This window comes from Choloepus didactylus, chromosome 7, assembly GCF_015220235.1.
Source record: "Choloepus didactylus isolate mChoDid1 chromosome 7, mChoDid1.pri, whole genome shotgun sequence".
Classification (NCBI taxonomy): Eukaryota; Metazoa; Chordata; class Mammalia; order Pilosa; family Megalonychidae; genus Choloepus; species Choloepus didactylus.
In genome coordinates, this window is record NC_051313.1 from 20892625 (window position 1) to 20915020 (window position 22396).

General features: G+C 37.4%; 1 protein-coding gene across 3 annotated transcripts in view; it reads left to right on the plus strand.

Annotated features, from left to right (window-relative positions):
• KIAA0408 (KIAA0408 ortholog) overlaps positions 1–22396 on the plus strand; it is a 31763-nt gene that overhangs the window by 2155 nt on the left and 7212 nt on the right. For 2 of the 3 annotated variants that reach the window (XM_037843166.1, XM_037843167.1), the window contains exons 2-4: positions 16254–16503; positions 20762–21124; positions 21213–21292. In XM_037843166.1, the coding sequence (XP_037699094.1) occupies positions 16369–16503; positions 20762–21124; positions 21213–21292 (578 nt within the window). In that variant the 5' untranslated portion in view covers positions 16254–16368. Of the gene's footprint in view, positions 1–10871; positions 11104–16253; positions 16504–20761; positions 21125–21212; positions 21293–22396 lie in introns of those variants that run through there. The other variant, XM_037843168.1, reaches the window with a different exon arrangement.

Below are 22396 nucleotides of genomic sequence, written 5' to 3' on the forward strand. Positions count from 1 at the left end.
AGCTGTAAGGCACCAGGGCCACTGAAGATTCAGAAGCCCCAGCACTTGCTGAAATCACATACTGTTGGATACTCACAGTTTGGTGGATACAAAAATCGGCAGTCAAGTATCTTGTGCCTCAGCATAAAGAATAATATGTGGGAAGTATTTGCCTTACCACAAAAGGTGTTACTGGTAACAACCTTTTGAATCTTAGGAATTTAACTTGCAGAGGGTTACAGTTTCTTTATAGCCTCACCCTACAGCACAACCATTTCCCTTTGAGTATTTATTGAAAACACAGTAAACAAAAAATTATCTCTAAGTAGACAAAGACTTCAATTTAAAGTAGCTGCTCTTACTCTCCATGGGTTTGGAGGGGTCCTGGGGTAGGGAGAGGTGACCCAAGAGTTAGACTCTGTCAATATATACTTCTGACTTTTCATCTTAGAGCTCCAAAGATCTTGGCAGTACTTCCTGACATACAGGACTGAAATGAGTTAAGTGCTGTACGTAATCAATTACTCAAGCGTTTACGTGTTTTTTAATTATCTAGTCTTGGAGGTACCAATCACTTCACAATCAGAAATCTGTCTTTCAAATCCTTAATAAGTCTCCAGGCCTCCATCTCAAAGGAACCATTTTGACAAAGGAAGTGAAAGTAAATGTGTGAGGGCTCAAGTTTATCTGAAATGCTTGTTGCCTTTGGAGCCACATGCACCCAGCTCCAGCTGAGAACCCCCTAGGGGACATTTGGAAATGTAAGGAGGTGTTCTGGGTTGTCACAGTGACTGGGAAGCTCTGCTGTCATTTAGAGGAAAGGGGTTAGAATTCAAGCTGCCCTGGAATAAACAGAAATAAACAGATAATTGTCCCACCAAAATTGCTCATATTGCCCCCATGGTAAAAAGGTGCTATGCAATGCCCTTGTTCACTTCAGAAGCATTATGGATGTTAACCTCTGTGGTTTTAAGAAACTAACTTCAGAATTTTAGTTTTCAATATCATGGGAGGGATTGAGAACTAAATATCTAGACCTCTGGTTCTCATCAGACACAGTTCCTGGGAGGCTTTCAGATTTTCAGCCCTACTCCCACCGATGGGAACTGAATTGTGTGGACCAAGGTGTTGGCATTTTTAAAACTCCGGGTGAATCTGACATCCAGGGGAGGTGAAGAACCATTGCTTTAGGTGTTTGAATTATCTAAAGTACATATGTGCAGCTTGTATAGCCCCAACCAAGGTTATCACAAACTATGTGATACTAAATTTATAGGATAATCAGTTGCCTGGGTTTGAGTAAGACCTTAAAGTTCCAGCTGCGCAGTGGAGGTCTGGATTCTCTCTAAAATATTTCTACCCAGTAGGTCTACAGAAGATCACTAAAGACAAGACAGTTCTGTTTCCACACTGGTGGTGGTGGTGTTAACAAACACTCCTTTCATTAATACGGGCTCTCAAAACCAGCAAAATCAGAGAAGACAAATGGGGGTAATAAGTGACAAAAAGGAAAACTGAGGTGAATATTGTGAGTGCAGAGTCACAAGCACACCCAGACATAAAGGCACATGTGCACACTGAATTAAAGACTCAGGAGGATTCCACACACACATCCTGACAGTCCACCACTTGGTCACGCTACACTTATATCTGACGCAAAGCTTGTTGAGTTGATTCCCGAAAGGATATGGCTTCCCACAAGTCCACCAGGAATGATGGATGCCAACTGATTGTATCCTCCAAACCACCATAGAAAAGAGTATGTACAAGAGATGTTAGAGTAGAGCAAAAAGGTAAAGAATGGATCCTTTGGTTGTTTCATATGTTGAGTGTCTGCTGTTAGGTGTAGAGAAAAGTGAGGTTCAGTTCCTCTTCTTTTAAAGCTTTTAACTAGTTGAATTAGCAAGGCAGACATGTAAACACCTAACTCTGACATAACTTATTGAAGTACAAACAAAGGCTTGTGATTGTCATTTATTTACTGGACACAATAGCATGTTAGATTTCCCTAAGAAAGCACAATAAGATCCCTATGCATTTTTAGCTGAGATGACACCATAAATACAAGCTGGGGTTTTGCAGTTACTTCAGTGGTGACTTGTGGCCTGAATTAGGAAGGAGAGGTGTTTCTGGGCTAACCAGACCCCAGCCTCATCTTTAGATTTCTTTTTAGGGACTGGAGTCTTACTGGCAACAGGGGCATTACTCTCACTTAGGAATTCATTAAGCATTGGTTTTATAGATGGATTTCATGAGCATCTTGAACCCCACCCAGGCCCTCCATATGTGGAACCCCAATATGATATCAGGGGAGAGGAAAATGGGCAGAAATAGGACTGACTTGCTACTGCTCATAGTCTGGGGATTTGGGATCACTCTGAAAGTACCCCCAGCCTCCCAGTGGGGCCTCTGTGCAGACACACCCCTGCCACACGGTGGAGTAGAATGAAAAAGGCTTCCAGAGTCAGGGAATTCAGACATGGCCCTGTCCCAAGGGACATGTTAGGGGCTGGTTGGAGGGGAGGTGGTCTCAGCAAACTCTGCCAGAAGGCACGAGGTGACCTTTTCTCTGGCCACCTTCACCCTGAACCTTCAGGCAACATGTTCTGTGGGCACCAAGGAGCCAGGCCGCATCTCTCTCTTTCAATACATACATACGCTGAGGAAGAGAATTTACCGGAGATGGTGTCCAAGACTTCAGAAAGAGGGTCCCCACTATCTCCTTTGCTTACCCTTTGACCCTGCTACTTGCATTAACTTTGTTGTATAAAAGCAGCTAGCTCTGAGAGGACTCTGTCCAGGCTTCTTGGTTCACAAAAAGAATAAAGCCCCTCAGTTATTGACCCAAAGAATCTTCTCGCATTTGCATCTTAGAAGTTATGCTATTTAAATTTAACACCAAAAGTAAATGCAAACAAACAAACCTCATCATAGTAAATGACCTTGCATGCACATTTTTGGGCATAGGAAGAAGTATGTTTGGTGATTTGGCCTAGATTTAAGAAAACAAAAGAATTTAGTTGGCTATTTTTAAGCAGAACTAACTCAAACTCATAAAACAAAGAAAAATTCAGTGTTGTGTCTGGAATGTTTTAGCCTACACTCCCCAACTCTCACTCCAGTTTGGGGGGTGGAGTGGGATACGGCTATTTAACCAGCTGCCAACGAGGTTTGGAATGCCAGTTTGGTGGCTCAGCTTCAACTTCAAATATCCTTGCAGTGCCTATAGCTATATTCTTATAGAACTATACCTTCCTTTTATCTGGTAGAGTCCTGCTTTGGATCAGATGCCCTAATTGAATGTAGGAGTTGGAGAGAAAGTGGTGGAGAATAATATCAGAAAGTGAGATAAGTTGATTGTTTAGGAAACTACTGGGATTTGGTACAGTTCAAAAACAGAATTCATGAAGACACTACTATTTAACACCTAGTTATAAACAGTTAAGTCTAACAAGAGGTAGTTTTGATTCTGTGTTTATAATTCTGATCTGGTTTTTGGTAAATGATATGATAACATACACATTTTGATGAAACTAACACTTTGTGGGTTGCTCCTGGTATTTTCAGTAGGTGGCTCGTGGAATTTCAGAGGGAAACTCAGAGTAAGAATGCTTTATGGCCTGAATATATCCAGAAAACCTTTGTAGTTATAGTAGTAAATGTGATGACATCCTAATGATGAGTTGGGGGATGGGAAAGTGGTGGTGACTGTTTTAAATGTTGACCATTCTGAAAGTAGGTGCAAAATCATAGACTCTCCAAATGTCCTGCCCATGTAAGTTAATACATACATTTCTGTCTACTTGTTCTCTGATTAGAGGTGTTTCTCTACCTCATTGCAGTTCTAAAATGACTCATGCCTGTCCTAGTGAAGTTATGAGTAATTTTTAAAAATCTTCCAGGAACAATTTTTGAGTAGAATATTATCATAGCCTTGCTTGATCAGAGACTAAGAACACCAAGGGAGACACACCTCTTGGAAATATGAAAACTCAGAAGTTTCTACCTTGTACTGCCCACTGTTGAGGCAGGCTGTGTTGTTCTACAGCCTCAGCTTATTTTACATCCCAGGTGCTTATATTTGGTCAATGTAAAGCTATTGGCATTTCCTGATTATTCAATTTCATTGTTACTGTTATGAAAAGTCATAGTTATATGTGTATTCCTGTGGCTATTTTCCAAAGTAAGGTACCACCAAAACCCAGTATCTGATGGAAAAAATAAAATTTCAAGCTTTTATGAATTTTGTAGCATTCATTGTGATATATAATATGAGTGTCTTTTAGTAATTATTTAAACTTTTCAAAATATTTCATCTAATTTTATTGAGTTATGTGTTAAAATGTCTCTTTAAATATTTTCTAACCAAAATTCTCGTTAAAGTGTTTCAGGCTCAGTTCATGAAATTCTGATTTTTATGTGATTATTTTTTCATTTAAATTATCAGTGCCTTTTTAGAAATATCAAATAAATAATCAAAACAGTTTTTATCCTATACCAAAGTGAAATTTTTAACAGTAAATTGAGGATTGTACTAATTTTGAAACTAGTTTAGAACTCTGATTCATTTAACAAAGTGGTCAATAACCTTGAAGTATTCAGCAATGGTACAGATTCTTGACTGTTATGGGAGCTTTTTCATCCTGCTTACTCCAGAGATGGAGCTCTGGAAATTATTGATTCTAAAAGGAAAGTGTGCTTTACGTGATTATTTTCTATAGCCTCTTCCGAGCTGCTTTTATAATCTTAAGTTAACAGATGATGCATAAGTGATTCTTGAAGGCTGAGGAACAATGTTTGTTCCTTCTTGAAGGTTGTCTAACATGATGTACCTTTTAAATTCAGCTCTTTGCGATCAGGACTAACTTACCTGCCTTATCCTATGTGTTCAAGAATTAAGAGTGTGAAGAGCAGAGGGAATCTCAGCAGTTTGGCTACTTGCCTCAAATACCCTTTCTTGCAAATTATAAGGAAAGAGATTTTTTTTTTTTCATACCTCATATGGTCTTTTATTTCTTAAAGTCAGAAAACTCAATTTAGGTCTTGTTTCTTTTTCATAAATGTGCAGTTTTTTTCACAGTCTGTGTAATTACATTTGTATCATTAACTCCTAGACAGATAAAACAGAGTTCAGCTTTTTAAATAGAGCATCCTATGTACTGGCCTAGATCAATCTCAGAATTTTGAGGTGGTAGTTTAACCATGACAGGTCACCAGAATTCATACATTCCAGATTTCAGAAGGCTCCTGGAAATCTGAACACCTTTACTGGGAAGGAAATGTGTATCTGCTGGACCACCAGAACCGCCATAGAGAGGGCCTTAGCATTACCCTAACATCTTGGACTTCATGTAGTGGGTAGAGCCACAGAGAAGCAGCTGAAGGCAGGTGTTGAAAGTGAGGTTTCCCCAGCCTTGGACCTCACAAATCTTGAGATGAGAAAGCTCTCCAAGAGGGAAACTTGCATCTCTGGTCACCCGCCTCACTTCAGAGGGAATGTAATTAATTCAGAAATAGCTATTTGTCTGAATTTACAGAATTTGTAGAGTGTTCTAATTTTAACAGGGTGGATTCAAAACAGTCGGACAAGAAAGAGTGAGGTGTAGGAATCTTATTGTGCAAAAACTACTGCTTTCTTCTTGCACCTGAACATGCTTCCCCACCATTTTGCTGCTGTCTTTCCCATCACCTTTTCCTTTGTGGATGTTTGTGCTCACACATGGACTTACTGAGGGATGTAGATCCTGGAGAATGGGTCTGGCTGGAGGAGCCTGATTCTACACTGAAGTGTGACTTAGACCTTCCCTTTTCTGTACCCTCCTCTTCAGATCATTTTCTATACCCTTCTCATGTCATGATGCCACATTTCTTTTCACTTGGGCAACACATCATTCCCTCCAAATCCAGTGTGCCCTCTTGCAGTCTGCCATTCTGATCTTCCTTAGCATTTCCCACTCCATGCCCCATGGATGAACCAGATTCCTTTCCCAGCTCCAGTCAAAGCTTGCCTGTGTTGTCCTATTCCTTCCAATCCTTTCTGTGTCCTAGAAGTCTCCTTTTCTGTGCCAAGGTCTGAACAGCCAGTAATTATGTCCCATGTAATGGAATTTTAGTAGGCAGTTACTATCACCCAATGTTGATAAAGCTAATATTTCCAGTAGAAGTTATTCGTGGGCTAGTAGCTCCGTGGGGGAGGATGGGTTAATTCCTGTATCCTCCAAGCAGTATTCCTTAGCCCGGCTCTTAGCCTGGCTTTATTCCAGAACTTCCTAGCAGAGAGAAAGTGATTCCAGGTGGCCCCCTTGTGGACAGACATTCCCAGAGCCCTTTGCTGGTCACAAGTAAAAGGTAGCCCAAGAAAAGTCCTTGTGTTGTTTTGACTTTATTGTCATTGTTAACAACATCTCCCAAGTCAAGAATCTGGAAATAATATGAGATTCTAAGAACAAATTTGAAAACGCAAGCAAGATTTGTCTCTGATCTTAAGTAGCCCACATTTCTAAACTGTTTTATAGTTTTGTTTCTTCAGACTATGGAACAATACTTAACACAGAGAGTTTGAAACAGTTCCTTTTCAATATTTCTGTCATCTGGAATGCCTGCACAAAAGCCCCATGACATATCTAATTGGCTTAAAAATCTGTAGATATGTCATCAGCCCTCAGATTAGAAGGAGAGAGAGCCAGTATCCCATGATTCTAGAGGGAAACCATCCAGCTCTGGGAAACTAGCACATTAGCCAAAACACAGTGATCTAAACGTATAACTTCCATGGATAATAAATACTCTGTGTGACCCTCATAATTTTATACCCCAAAACAGAGTCCTAAAAGTTATATATATATTTTTATTTTATTTTATTTTATTTATTTATTTATTTATTTATTTTTTTACTAATCCAGAGTCCAAATGCTGCCATTCAAGTATTCAAATAACATGGGAACTAAATTTGACAGAATCAACTATGGAACTTTGTAAAAATTCAGAAGTCTCGTCCTCACCACTGGATGATCTGATTCAGCAAGTGTGGGGAAAGCTCCAGCTTTAGTATTCTTTTTATTCTCTGCATGATTCCAGTATGCAGCCAGGGCTGAGAGAAACACTGAACTGTGATGTTGTTGTTGGAATTCTCTGGCAACTCCCGGAGAATTTATTTGTAAATTTGTTACAAGGTAGTGGGCTACTTAGAATGCATAGCTCACACTGCAGGAGTCTTCAGACTTGACCAAGCTTGCTGAGGACAGGGATTTGTCTTACTCATCTTTGAATCCCTGGAGTCTAACACTATGCCTGGCATGGAGTTGGTGGTAAGAAATATTTGTTAAATGCAACATTAATTGAATTGCCTGAGACCTCTCCCGAGGAACTGGAGATAATTTAAGATTCAAAAGAGTTCTCCGAAACCACAGAGATCATGTATCTTCAAGTACTTTTAAAAAATTGCAAACAATAGAGATTATTCTGGAAGGTAGGATTACTTAAATTATGTCAACCATAATGCTCTCTGAACTTTAACATGGATAAGAATGAATTTAACTTTTCAAAAGTCTTCTCTTTTCCATTCGATTGAAAACAGAAACATAATACCCTTTTAACTGGTAAATATGTTTAAGAGGTAAAGGAAGAAGGGACTGATAAACTATTCAAGCAAGAAGTCAGAAATCACGCAGCCTAAAGCCAGGGTTGTCACAGCCTAAAGAGCTTAAATAAAATAAGTGCTTTGTAATGTTGAAGGATCATCCTCCAGATAGAAAATTATAAATTTAATGTGTACTGGCTTGCTTAAGGCAAAGTTGCTGTGTTTAGTCCCAGATTTCTTCAACAATTAACTTAAAATCCTTTTGTCTGTGTATATTTACACAGAATTTATGTCAGCCAAAGACACAAGCTTCTTTAGATAAATAATAATCAAGACAAATACTACGCTATTTAACTCCTATGCTATACATGGAAGAGTATCATCTCCCTTATTTGGGCTCAGAAGAAAACTGAATTCAAAATTTCACAAAGCCAGAAATCAACTTCTCACTGTTCTCACACAGCCAAAATGGTTATCCCCAGATTATATTCCCTTCTCTTGAACTCCTTGGAATTTTAAACTGCAAGGCATGTCACCAGGGATGAGAAGACCTGGACTCTCTTCCTGGCAGTGCTACTAAGTAGCTCTGTGACTTTGAACAAATGATTTAACATCATGGCCGCTTTCCTCAGCTGTAAAATAAGGAAGTTGGCTGAATACTTTCAGAGGTTCTTTCTGGCTCTGAAATTCTGTAACTCTGGAAACACTTGATGGTTACATCTACACAGACATTATCCATCTTTCACCCTTTCCAAAATGTTTTAGTTTGTGGCTTAATATCTTGCTAATACAGACCTTTTCAAATCGTTCTCAGGATTTTCTTTTTTGTTGATTAACAGCCTCTAGTATTTCTATATTTATTTTACATTAATTATTCGTCTACATTTATTTACATATTTGTTATACATTGAAATAGAATTAGTGTGTCATCAGGTATGAGTGTTAAAATTATTTCCAAAACATAGAGTAATAATCTGGATCAATTTCATATTTGAAGGTTTAAAAAGTTTAAATGGTTTAAAAGTAGCCTGGCTTACACAAATTGCATTTTTCCACAAGAATTTGAGTCATTCTAACACCTGTTTGAAAATGTCATGCAGTTCAAGATGCCTTAGGGCCACTGTCAGTCTTGGGTACACCAGCATCGGCCTTTTAAATCCATTCATTTTATGTGTATAATTCTAGGAACTTTACTTAAAACAAGATTTTTTAAAAACAAGAGATTTTAGGAAAAATGTTTTTAAAAAATTGTGCTGAATATTTGTTGCTGCTGTATCCTATCATCTAATTGGGTTACTTTATATCTTTGGGGGATGAAAAACAGCATGGGAAATTTTAGATAACATATAAAGAAGAATTTTCAGCAGAAAGGGTTGGTAACTACCAGAATAAGTGGTAGGCTTGGAGTGAAGAACTCATCAAAGTCCTTTCCTCATTTTTTAATCTATATGCAACTTAAGTTGACTTTACCATAAGAAGAAGCAGATGAAACATCTGCATTAAATAATTTCTGTGACAGCCACAGGGGGAAAAAAAAAAGCTGCATTGCATAGTTACCATTGAGTGACTGTGAAATATGGCTCAATAAAATTTCTCCTATAATTTATCCTATGATATCTGAATTTCTGATAGTATTTGGAAAACAGCCTTAATGTAATTTGATTTACAAAGAACACAGAGCTTAGGAGGTTTGAAGTGGAAATGGGTGGAGGGGGAGATTTTATTAGATAATTCTGTATTGATGACTTGGGGCAACTTCCCCACCCACCCTCTGCTACCCCAAGGGTCTTCTCTTGATCAAAGAAGGATAGAGGCAGAAATGAGCTAACATTAATGTGTGCCTGGCACTGCGTATATTCCCTCATATGCTTACAATGACCTCATCAAGTAAATATGACAGAAGGACCCAAGGCTCAGAGATGGCACAGATGAGTGGAGGCAGGAGAACTGAAACCAAGGTCTCTGCAACAGTCCAGTGTTTTCAACTAGAAATAGGGATTCCAAGCCTTCCTCCTTTTCGTGGGCAAGTTTCTATAAATTTTGGCGTATTACTTTACCTCTGTGAGCTGTGGTTTCATCAGCAAGTTGGGGTTAGTGATATCTACGTGAACAGTTGCTGTGAGAGTGAAATGAGATAAAGGTATATTGAAATACTTAGCACAGAGCCTTGCATACAGTTGGTGCCCAGTGAGTAATCCCTACTGTTACTATTACTTTACTATTGTTTTTGTTGCTGCTGTTTTGACTGTGATGCCCACCTTTCCAGACACAGAGTAGGATTTCATTTGCTTGTTCTATATGTATTAAAGTCCTACTGTGTGTGGGTTGCTATTATGTTACTTTTTAGCTCCCTACAAAATATTTATCTGGAAGCAGGCAAAAAATGTGAAAGTGAATATATAATACGTTAAAGACTGTACAGTTTAGTTTTGGGAAGCTCTTCTGATTTGAGGATAGGACCTTATTTTTTAAATTTCAATCAGGCTTATTTTTTGAGTTAGATACAAAGTTGCTGTTGATGCTTTCTTTGACTAAATTATACCACACATCATCAGATATATCTGTTTACAAGTCCACACAAGACCGTGGAATGTTGATGGGGAGGCAGAGTCTCCAAGCATTTCTAGGGCAGGCTGATTTGGCCCTGGTTTAGGAAACTCTCCAGACACTTGGGCTGCTTTGTTTTCCTGTTGTGGCTGCAACACAACTCAGTTGAAAACAATCATGTGGTATTTCGTTTAATCCCCTCCCATTATAAGAAGTACTGTCCTTTTCCATGGACTCTGGTTTCTTCCGACATAAGGACACCACTATCTTTGTAGACTTAGACAGCAAGCTACTGTAGACTTCACAAAGAGCTATGAGTTGAGTCTTTACAGACAAGTTCTATAAGTTTTTGCAAATCTTTTGATATCTATATATACACATATATAGTAACTGCTATACATGTCGTTCTTCCACATCCAGTCACAAACTCCCAAAGGTACTGAAAAGTGCATCCTGGTGCAAGCTGAAGAGAGGAAGGAGAGAGAGATGCAAGAAGGGGGATAAATTCTTGTCTGTGAAAAAAAAAAAAGTAGTTTTCTTTTCCTAATAAAAGAAGTCCAAGATTGGCCATTGTCATTGTGTGATATTAACATCAGCTCTTTTGGCAAGTTTGAAAATACTAGGCTCCATTATAGAAGCTAAAAATGTTCTGGACCTGGAGTTGTTTACCCAGAGCAGGCACTGCTCTAGGGTTACAGAGCCCTGGTTGGGAGAGAGTGGCTGACGTCACAGCAGTCTCAGCTGCTGCTCTGACACTGAGCTGAGCTGCATTTTGATTTGTGAATGTGCTGAGGATTCAGAGGGACTTGTCAATACTGCTCTGTTGAATGGTTGTGCTTATTTAGCATTGCCGTTTCTTGTAAAGAAGCAAGATCCACCATTCACGAGCTGGGACTCTTTTTTTTTAAGTCAACTAGCTCTCCATCCTACTTCCTCTCATTGCTAGATTGACCAGAGATTGAACGTCCATAGGCTATCACCCTGCTCACTGCAAAAAGGTATGTTTTCTTTTTGGCAGTTTGAAAGCAAGTGCTTAGTTGTGGCAAAACAGAGAGAGTTTGCCAACATATTTTAAAATATAGATGCTGTTTGAGCTGAGGGTTATTTCGACATCTGTCTGTGTCTGCCTGCGTTTGCGTCTGGGCTTAAAAACAATGGGGCGGGGTGCATAACGGATTGCACTGATCCAAGGGAAAAAGACTGTTCAGTTGCTGAGCACGGATTTTCCAACTCTGGACTGATGGTGCCGTTAGCTTTCTCAGCCTGTGTTTTTCAAACCCTGCTTCTCAGTACGTTCAACAAAACCTTGCACCCCATAGGGCTTCATTAAATATATTTATTAGAATGCTGTTTTTATGAGGATGATGACTTTTATGATATGGAAAGTAAATTTCACAACCCAAGAGATCCCTGGTATTTGAAAATTGCAATGAAAATAAATATAGTTTGATCCAAGGTAACGTTTTGCTCACTGCACATTAGTTGTTTCTGTAATTTGAGTTGCAGTCTGTACATAATGGGCTAATCTTCTGCAGGTAGGTGGGAATCTTACCATTATATCTTCTATTGCTTAAGCTGGTTATGGGTTAATTTGAGCCATTTGTTTACCCAAGCCAATAGTTTCCTTCAGAGCGTTCATTTTATAAGCTAAGAGTAGCAAAACAAGTGCACCTATTGCTTAGGTGTTTTCTTGTTTGAGTAAATAACTGGAGAAGAAAATCTAGGAAGGAGACGATGAATAAATGAGCATACAACATGTGTTTATTTGGAATTGCATGTGGTAGTGTCTCTTTGACCTTGTCTGGAACAGGCAGAACACGCTGAAATAACAATAAATAGCAATAAAAAATATTTCCTTTTACTCAGTGACGAAGTCAGATCGTGGTCATCTGTAGAAGAATGCAATGTCTGTGAACAATAGGGGAGGAATAAGGTCCGTTAATTAGGCGAAATGATGCAAGTCATTCGTAATAGCCTGGAGAAAAGGCTGAACGATTTTGGTAGCAAAAGGTGCATTATTCTGAAGGGTGTAGGCAAGGGAATTCCTAAGGCCTCAAAGTTAAGCAGAAGCATCTCCAGGGCAAATGCTGCTTCTGAGGGTTGTGACAGTGGCAGTTACCTACTGGGTGTGGTGTTCCTATTGGAATATGTAACCTCGTATAAATGAAAAATCTTCAGTGATGTGACAAGTGATATGTTTAGAAAGAAGAAATAGGAGAGCAAGAAAGATCTATTTGGAACAAAAGTCTCAGAGGACAGAAGAGACTATTGGAAAATCTCCATGCGGTTTCGTTTGAGTGGCTTACATCCAGTGTTCACTGGGCAAAAAGTGGGGTTGAACTGGAATGACTGAGGCGTAGTAAGATTGGAGCCCGCCCTCAAGTAATGGAGAAGTGTTACCACGACCAAATTAAGCTCATTTGGTGAGTGAAAAATAATTTATTGTAAGAACCCTGTGTTACTTTGAAATTTTGCTTTCTAGTAGGGCCAGAAGGTAAGCAAAACTGTTTTCCCTCCCATAACCAGACTTAGCCAGCCCACTTAGAGCTCTTTACAAGTCTGGATTCCAACCCTGGGGAGGGGAAGGTGGGTAAAAGGAATTATGTAATGCTTGCTTAGTGTTGTCCGGTAGGAAGAATGTGTGACTAAGTAATGGCAGCTCACTCTGTCCCTTCTCATCTGCAGTAATAAATTTTTATTCTGAATGAAATTCTGGAAGGACTGGAGTGTAATAGAGAATCAAAGAGACATGGGGGAGGGTGGCAGATAGGAGAAATCCTTCCTTCTCTCCCACATAGATGCCAGTATCTGGGGGAGAAAAAGGCTGACAACTAGGAACAAAGAGAACTTTTATGATTGCCTCAGTAGAAAGCACTGAATTTGAGTTTTTTACTCTGCTGAACCACTTTACCCCATAACTTCTCATTACAGAACATTCTGTCCCTAAAAAATTGGCCCTTCTTTTTTTTAATGTTTAACATTCTAACAGAAGCAGTTTTATATAATTATTTATTCAGACTTTTACTATCAATTAAAAATGTTTCCTAATGTTTAATTTGCCGTTTATCCTTAAAGCACTTGAAAAATACTGAGGACAAAGGAAAACCATTGATAATAAAGGAGATTTCACACAACTGGACTTGCTTCTATAAAGTACCTGATTAAATAAAGATAAAAATCATAAGTTGTATTCCAGAGAAAGTAAAGAATGAAAAAATATAGGGAGAAAGTGAGGGAAGACAGCAAAAGGGGAGGGGGAAGGGTTACAGAAAGAAGAAACCAAGAAACAGGTGTTTATCAAGCACTCACTATGAGCCAAAATGGTTTTAGACACTTTCAGTAAGCATCTTAATCCTCCCAACAGCTCCACAGCCCCCCCCCTTTATGTTTAGATGAAGAAGCAGTCTAATCGAGCATGTTACACGTAATATTTTTGACAAGGCAGAGATACTAAAAAAGCCATGTAGTTTTGCCACAAAAAATCGGCACAAATTTTGCTTTCGGAGATTTATTTTTCAAGGGCTTGTTTTTGATCCATAACCATCACATTTCCTGGCACTAGAAATTGTTCTGGTCCTGGAAAGGGGGGACGCTTTATCGACTGACCTTTCTCCATATTAAGTCATGAGTTTGGCTTTTTTCAAGTAAGTGCTGGACTTCGTTTTCTTCTGGAATGTTACCTGGGTTCAGGTACAGGCCTGGTACCAAGCACAAGCCTGATGTAGAGTTTCCCTGGATGATCTTCAGGTAGGTAAAAAGAGAAGGATCTGGCATCATTTTAACTTGATGTGGAAGTGGTTCAAGGAGAGTTAGGAATAGAAAGAAAAATTGGAGCTGTTTGCTGCATAACTGTAGGAGAAACTTTATGATGATTTCTGAATATTGCCAGTGTTTAAATACAGTTGGGATAAAACAGAATACCATAGCCCCTCTTTTCCAGATAGTTTGAAATTGGTCAGCTCCCATTTTACAGTTTCCTTGGTTGTATCTGTAATTCTCTTGAATTTTATTTCTCAAATGTATATATGTATATTTGTCACTTCACTCTTCTTTAAGCAGTAAATATCATCAGTTCCAATCGTAAGTACCTTCTAGTCAGCAAGACATTTTCTGCTCATGGTTAATTACATAGAGTTTGAAAGCAGTCTGTTAGTCTCTCACAGTAAGCACTGTGTATTTCGTGTGAGCAGTTGTTGGATGAATCTAAAAGATTACAAGGTAATCAAGATCAAAGATAGATTAGCCAAAATAAAAACTAAATTCTGTATGTTCTTTGTTTTGATAGGTCTTTGTTGACAAATTCATTTTGGGGCAACTGTGCATTTGCTCAAGTTGCTACTTGTATTCACTGCCTAGTAGGTCTGGAAGGGAACTAAAAGTAAGTGAAAGTGATAGAGGAGACAGAGAACAAGGTTAGAAACAGAGAATGGTGAGGTGGATAAAATGAGACATGGTAGCATCTTTAATGGAAAAATCCAAAATTATTCATTTTTCCTGACTGAATTATTCATAATGTTATGAGTGCCAAGACAATAGGTAAAAATCTACTCAAAAATTACTAACTCATCGTTTACATTGAGAAGGCCCAGTCAACAAAGCCTTCCCTTCCAGAGCCAGAGCAGCTTCTAGTGCCATGTAGTTTGAGAGAATAGTAACAGTATAAATTACAATGTTACTAGGGTCTTTTTGGAGGCGGAACACTACATATCTGGCTAAAGTTTTTCTTAATGTATTATAATTCATGGATAAATTGCAGATCGAAAATGTATGTTCAGAGCAGTTTGCCTTTCATGTTTGTATGTTCAGAGTGGTCTAACAAAAGTAAAATTAGTCTTCAATTTTTATCTTCATTTGGGATATGAAATATGCAGCCATCTTCTGTACCTATAGAAATGGCATTTACTGCCTGGTTTTGTAGGTTTAACTCTACAGAGCCAGCACTCAGGAAGCTATTGACTCGTAGGAACTTGGCTCATAATTAGCACAAGCTGCCATGTGAAAAGTTAAAGCAATTTGGTAATGACGTAGTAAACTGAAGAGTTACACTTCTTACAAGCATGGTTCTCTTAGATGGAGTGTCAGGCATATTAAATATGCTTTTCTACCCATTAAAAGGCTATCTGACTTTATTAACCACAAATTATTTTTAATTAAAGCAGAGCAAACATTTTTTAATGCAAAATTGGGGAAAATTTTTATTATTTTCAAATGACATTGTATTCAACATGTCATTTAATCTTTAAAACAATCCCACGAAAATTCTTATTGTGAATAAACTGAAGCTCAGAAATTTAGGTGACTTAAAATGGAGATACAGATAATATATTAAACTATATCTTAAAACCCCAAATGCTAGTAATCTAATTCTTTCCAGCACTGCTTGTTTTAATCAAAGATTTTCCCAGGAACTGAGTGAAGTGTTTTCTTCAGTTCTCTGTATTCTAATATCCTAAACAGGCTGTGATACAGTCTATGAAAAGGAAAAGAGCTAGATAAATTTTAGCTTGTACCTCATAGTATAGTCTTGATGTTTTCCGATTTTATTTGATGAAGTGATGTAATTAAAATATATTTGTATAATTTAGTCTGGGCTCATGGTGATACATCAGTTCAGGGTTGACTGACTACCAACTTTAGAGTCTTGATACAGTATCACATTTGGCATGGGACTGGTCTCTGACTATAGAATTGATGCTGTAGTTCAGCACTGGCTCTGGAATTTAGTCACAGAAATATATAATCAGATGGCTCAAGACAGTAATTAGATTACAGCAGAATCTGCCACTGTTGTGTAGATGTGGCCATACGTTGAATTTGATACTTCCACTCTTATACATTCATGAAAAATAAAACAATCTTTAGATTAGGTAGTTGGGGAAAGAAATACTTATATCTCACACATGCATGTAACCATCTTTCCAGTATAATTTTGCTGTCTGGTTGCAGAAACAGAGGGGACAAAAACTGTACAGACCTTCTTTATGGACTCTGTTAGTTTCTTGTTCTTAAGCAGATTGTTGTCGTCTACTTCTTTTCTTTTGAGTCCAATTTTCCTATAGTTTGTTTAGGTTAATGGCTCTTGCAATTTGATAAAATGTTTCCAGAAAGGACATGGATTTGGAACTCTCTCTTGTTATGTTTATATTAGGCTTTATTTTAAGGCAAGTGAGACTGCTTCAAATAAAACAACTCCAAGCTTCCAAGAAACAGTTAAGAGAAGGCAGAGATCAGCAGAAACACCTCTCCGCTGACACACGGTTGCCATGGACCTACATAAGCAGTGGGAGAACACAGAGACTGACTGGCACAAAGAAAAGATGGAATTACTGGACCAGTTTGACAATGAAAGGAAGGAATGGGAAAGTCAATGGAAGATCATGCAGAAGAAGATAGAAGAGGTACAAGTGATTTGTTTTGAATATATTGCAAACTACAGCTCAGATGAAAATTCTGTTAAACTTTGTCTTTAATTGGAAAGTATTTTTATTTTCCTTATTCAACATAACAGATGCATGTATCAGTGACATTTACTGGACCAGAAATAGCCTAACTTTAACCAATGGTATCTGAGGGCCTAGGCTTATTTTATAGCTTTGGATGGAGATTAAGAGCTTGAGATGTCATTCTAAAATGTGGCAATTTATTACTTTATGACCAGAAAGCCTTGGCATCAAAAGTAAGGTTTGTATTTTGCATGAGTTTTAAAATATCAGAGCCCATGTGGAAGACTCAAGAGAGTAAAACAATCACTGGGACATGTATTAGCAAAATTGCAATTGGGCATTACAGTATAGATCTTTTCCTTTCCTGAGATGATTTATGAATAATGTTTACTAAGGGAAATTACATGCTAGATAACTCAGTATAATAAAAAAGAATGTTGTATATCAAAGAGAAAAAGGCACTGAACATGAGACTTATTCTGGCAGGGTGTGCTACATTTATTAGTGCATTTAGTAGGAAAGAGGTTCTAAAAAATGGCATGCCATGACTTGACACAAAGAGTCATTTCATCTCTGTTAACCATCTCTCGGCGTGCTGGGACTGGTATGTTTCTTTCAGGGAGTTGCATTAGTGTATATTCAGGCTTACTCCAACTGAAAATTGTTTATACTTTCTTCTGGTAACATTCATAGTTTTGACTTATATGGGTTTATGCACATTACCAAAGTGATTATTTTAACAGACTCATTGGCCTTTATTTACAGGCAATCAAAACAAGTACTTTATGTGTTTATAGCACAAACATTTTTCTTATTAACAACCATGTAATTGGTTGCAATTAAAATATAAATTGGCATGATAAAAGGAAAAAGAGAGTAGCTGTTAGACATTCCTCTAAAATAGAACTAAAAAGGAAGGCAGGTAGTGCATAATTAGAGATTGAAAGGCAAGCAAATGTAATTTCTTTGCTCGGGAAAATCCACATCTTGTCTTCCTGTAGTTTGGAAAACGCGTTAGGCTTGTTCCCTTAATTCCACTGCCCAGAGACTTGGACTGGATCAGCAAGGAGATGCATAGGTCATATCAGAATCCAAAAGTCTATTTCAGTCACAAACTGACTTGTAGTTATGGGTCACTGGCCTCAAAAGGCACGGGAGGTCCAGTTAGCAACATCTCAGATACTCCTAGCATCCAAACAATAGTTAAAGAAGACAGGATTAGTCTAGACAATATCATTAACTTAAAAATCTGGTGTCTGGTTAAATTTGTCATTGTCAGATAATTATTCTGACAACTCTGCAGAGTCCGTCAATGGTAAATTATTAGCCTTATCAATTAGCAGGCATTAAACATACTTTAAACATAGGCTTGTGGTTCCTATAGATACTGTTCTTTGAAAGACTCCTTTTTTTTTTTTTTTTTTGCATTGGGGAGACAGAAGGGTTGTAATGACAAAATATTTTCTTCATCTTGGACAGTTGCTATAGTGCTATGTTCATGCCTTGCTGCCTGATGACATCTGTGGAACCTTTGGAATACATCTCCATAGCTGGGACTGGAATATGTTTAGATAACACACTTACCCAGAATGCCTCTAGATGATGCTCTGTAATTGCTGAATACCAGCACTATATTCCCCACTTTATCATGTGTGTGTACATATTCAAATATGCAAACATATAATATATATGAAATATTTAGAATATATTTCAAATATATATATAAGATGTCTTCTTACTGTCTGCAAAGCTGGGATAAAAATACTGAAGAAAATAGGAGGAAAACATCTTCACAGTCTCAGAGAGAACCAAGACAATTCTTGAAAACTAAAATTAAGAAATGAACATTTGGAAAAATTTTATTACGTCATAAGGACAATAGACTGAATTTACATAGTATTTATCACTAACTTCCAAGTGTTAAATTTTTAAGCCATGTATTAGGAAATTATAGACCCTGAATACAGACTTATAACTTCAGTGATTTCAAAATGACTCTATTGCTTAGTGAGAGGATCCACTGATAGGTATTAAGACTCTAACTCTCTGTCAGCCACTATTCACAAATGTTTGTGAATTCTTTTTGCATTTGCTGTTGCAAAACCAAAATATACATACTGGATCATTTGAAACCTGGAATCATCCAGACCGAAACTCTGGATAGAGTTCATTAACATCTGGAAACTTTTCATTGCACTGCAGTCTTTCTTGCTTCTTTCCTTTAGTAGAATGATTAGATAACCATTGACAAGGGCTGAGTACCAGACCACACAGATTTCCTTTTACAAAATAAGTTGTTTTTTGTCAGTCATACTATGTTACTATTTATTTGCACCTCACTCAAGTCCCGGAAAGGATTTAAAATAGCATGCAAAATTACATACAAGGTAAAGTATGCTAAAACAAAAATGAAGATGAGGAAGGATAATATATGAAATATATATGATGAATCTAAGCTTTCTAGAGACTAACTCAAAAATTATCAAATGCTTATGTCTTAATATCCAGAAGATAGAAACAAACCTAAATTCCAGGAATACCACTTTTTTCTGGTTTTTAAACCAAAGCAATTTTGTTTTTTCCTGTGGTTCATCAAAAAAGAAGACAGTGTCACCAGCAGCAACCTTAGATTGAACACAACATTTTAAAGGACTGCTTCTTATACTATCCCTCAAGGTCAGCAAAGTCATAATGCCCAAACAATTCAGTAAAAATTATTTTATAGGGGGCAAAACAGTTGATTCAGGGTTGCTGTTTAATGGTGTCCTGACAATCCATAGATTCGTAAAAATAGAAACGAGTGGACTGTATGTTTTGCAGACATCAACTTTGTATAGGGTGTCACTCAACTGAGATTTGGGTAAATATTGAACAGCAATAAGTCTGTTATTATATTCCTCATATAATATTGGTAATGTAGATATTGGTTGTGCTTATAAAATCTAGAGCCCTATGCTTCAGTGATTATCTGACAGTCTCACGAAATTTGAAACACTTTGCCAAGATTCAAGCCTGAACAGAAGGCCAGTTCCTCCCTCTCTTCAGGAGTGAGCTGAGCAAGTACCTGCAGGCATAACTGACACCTAATCAAGAAATAATTTGGGACCTACTTTAATACTGACTAACCAATGAGCAAAGCCTTTAAGTTCTATTATATCACTTGGGACATAGCCATGTTTGTCTTAATCTGGATAAGAAATTTTTCTGGAATGTGTATAGCCTTGCATTAAAAAGGATCTTGGTAATATCTAGCCCTCATTGGTATAACTTCCAAAGGAAACATCCTTTGATTGCAAAATATCTGCTTAGGGAATGAAATGAGCTGACTTGATGAGGTTGCCAACTATTTCAGAGAGTTAAATTTTGGTGTTGAAGCAGGGTCAAATATGTAAATAAAAATGAATTTAATGTTGGTTAAACTCTTTTTGTCTTGAAAGCAATTGCAGAGCATGGCCAGTAATTGATGGAAGTTGTTCCAATTTTGTGACAGTAGTTTTGTATCATCATCATATCTACATATTGGAACAGGTCTGTTTTCTTTTTGAGATTTCTAGTCAGAAAGGTAGAAGTTACTCTGTTTTGCCATACTAAAAACGGTCTTTATGGTCCATCATAGTTGTTCCAGCTGATTTTCATGTACCACTTTCAACAGTTTTCACGGTTAGACTTTTTTCTTCTGTACTACACCCACCCAACTCTCCCCTCATATTGTTTTGTAGCAGTTAGGTTTGCACTAGATTAACAAATTCAGGGCTTGACAAGAAGAGATGGGAGCCCCTGAAGTTCCCTTTTCCTATCAAAATAGCAGATCACAACCTGGGAGGATCCATCAAAGACATGAAAGACACAGGTTCAGTGCCCCCTCGCAGGATGGCTGTGGAGCTGAAATGGTAGGTTTAGATTCCGAGTCTGCTCCTTGCTACCTGTGGCACTTTAGGAAATTTGCTTAACCACTCTATACTTGTTTGCAAATAAAATAGTGATAACTATCTAAAAAATAAAATGAATCAGTATTATGAATGGTTAAAAAAAAAAAGTTGTTCTAGCCAACCTAGATTTTAGAGGCACTATTTGCCATTTGGAGGCATAAATCTTGGTGCTTTGGGTAGTATATAGTAATATGGCAAAGAGAACTCAAAACTGTTGGCTTAGAATAACAAATATCAGCATACTGCATTAGTAAACAAATGTTGTATCTTTGTTTTCCTTACAGCTTTGCCAAGAAGTAAAGCTCTGGAGGAAAATCAACATGCATGAACATGCTAAGACCACTGATGTTGACGCTGAGAAGGCTATTCAAGACAAAATGGCAGAATCTTCTCCACTTTACCCCACTTCAGGACAATGTGATTTTACAGGAATGAATCACATGCTCGGTCTGGAAAAAGAATTTAAAACACAGCAGAACTTACTCAGTAAAGGAAATCAAGTGTGTAAGGAGCAAAAAGCAACAAAAAAAACACAAGTAGGGTTTATGGATCCTTCAGCCACAACCAACCTAAAGGAATGTGAGGCCTGTCCTGACCTGAGGATTTCTGAGAAAGCGAGCAAGAACTGCTCTGGCGTCCTCAACGCAGTAAGTAAGATCTGACTGTTCTAGAGCTGTTACTAAAGAAATATTTACATTTCAAAGTGCTAATGTGCTATTGTTTATATGTATAAAGGCCCTTGAAGAACTTGCCAAGGTTAGTGAAGAATTATGCAGCTTTCAAGAAGAAATTCGAAAGCAATCTAACCACAGAAGGTAGGCTGGTACATTTGTAATTCTCTGAAGTTGGAAAACCAAGAAGAATATTGTCTTTAGTTAATAAGTTCTAACTGCCTCCTCCTACACTTTGTTGGTGGGAATTAACAACGAATTATAAAAATTTGTTATCTTGGATAGGAGAGAGAAACTGTAATTGTGTATTTCTCTGCTTACTAATTGCTAATTCAAGTTTTCGAGTTCTCTTTGCAATTTGACAATCAGGAATATTTTTTCCTTTCAGTGTTTTGGTAATGGACTGTTCCACCCCCCCTTAATAAATTTAACAAGTATCCTCTAATGTAGTCCTTTTTCCATTTTGAGTGTATGGCCAGTGGAAGAGTAGTATACAGCTGGATTTAATTTAGTTAAAACCATTTTTAAGCTATGTCATTTTAATCCATGTGGTATTTTAGTTATATGATGTTCTCCTGAGTTATTTATTTCTTTGTGTTTATTATTTATGTAATAGATGCATACATAATTTTCAGTAGAACATCATATCATGAATATGTACGCACATATATACAAGGCCATAAAAATGTTATTTCAGTTCAGAAACATTGTATAACTGTTAGAGTAAGCTTTAGCCAAGTTAAAAAAATATATTTGAAGTTCAAGTTGGATTATTCTAGGATCAATGCCTATACCCTGGTAGAGTTATAGTCTTCCCTGTGAAAGCTAAAACAATATGTTTCCTTATTGTTTTCTACCTTTTAAGAAGCTCAGAGAGAACTTTTGCATATACTTTTAAATTTTCTTGGCCAATCATGTTTTAGTCATAGTTCTGCTCTCTACTTGCCTATTTAACTTTTGCTTACTATTCTCTGTTAATGGGTATTTATCTGCACTTTATGATAAGCTATCTTGTAATCTTTTATACATTGAATAAATATGAATAAATCAGCATGATTAACTAAATTGGATTTGCGAATCCACATTGTTGCTATATTTGGGTTTTAATTTAATGACCCAAAAAATATTTGCCAGATTTCTTGTACAAATCACACCCGGTATAAAGCTTTCACTGTTGCTCCAGGGCCAATAGGAAAAAAAGTTCAAAATCCTTAATATGTAATTCAAAGACAGTACAATTTTACACTG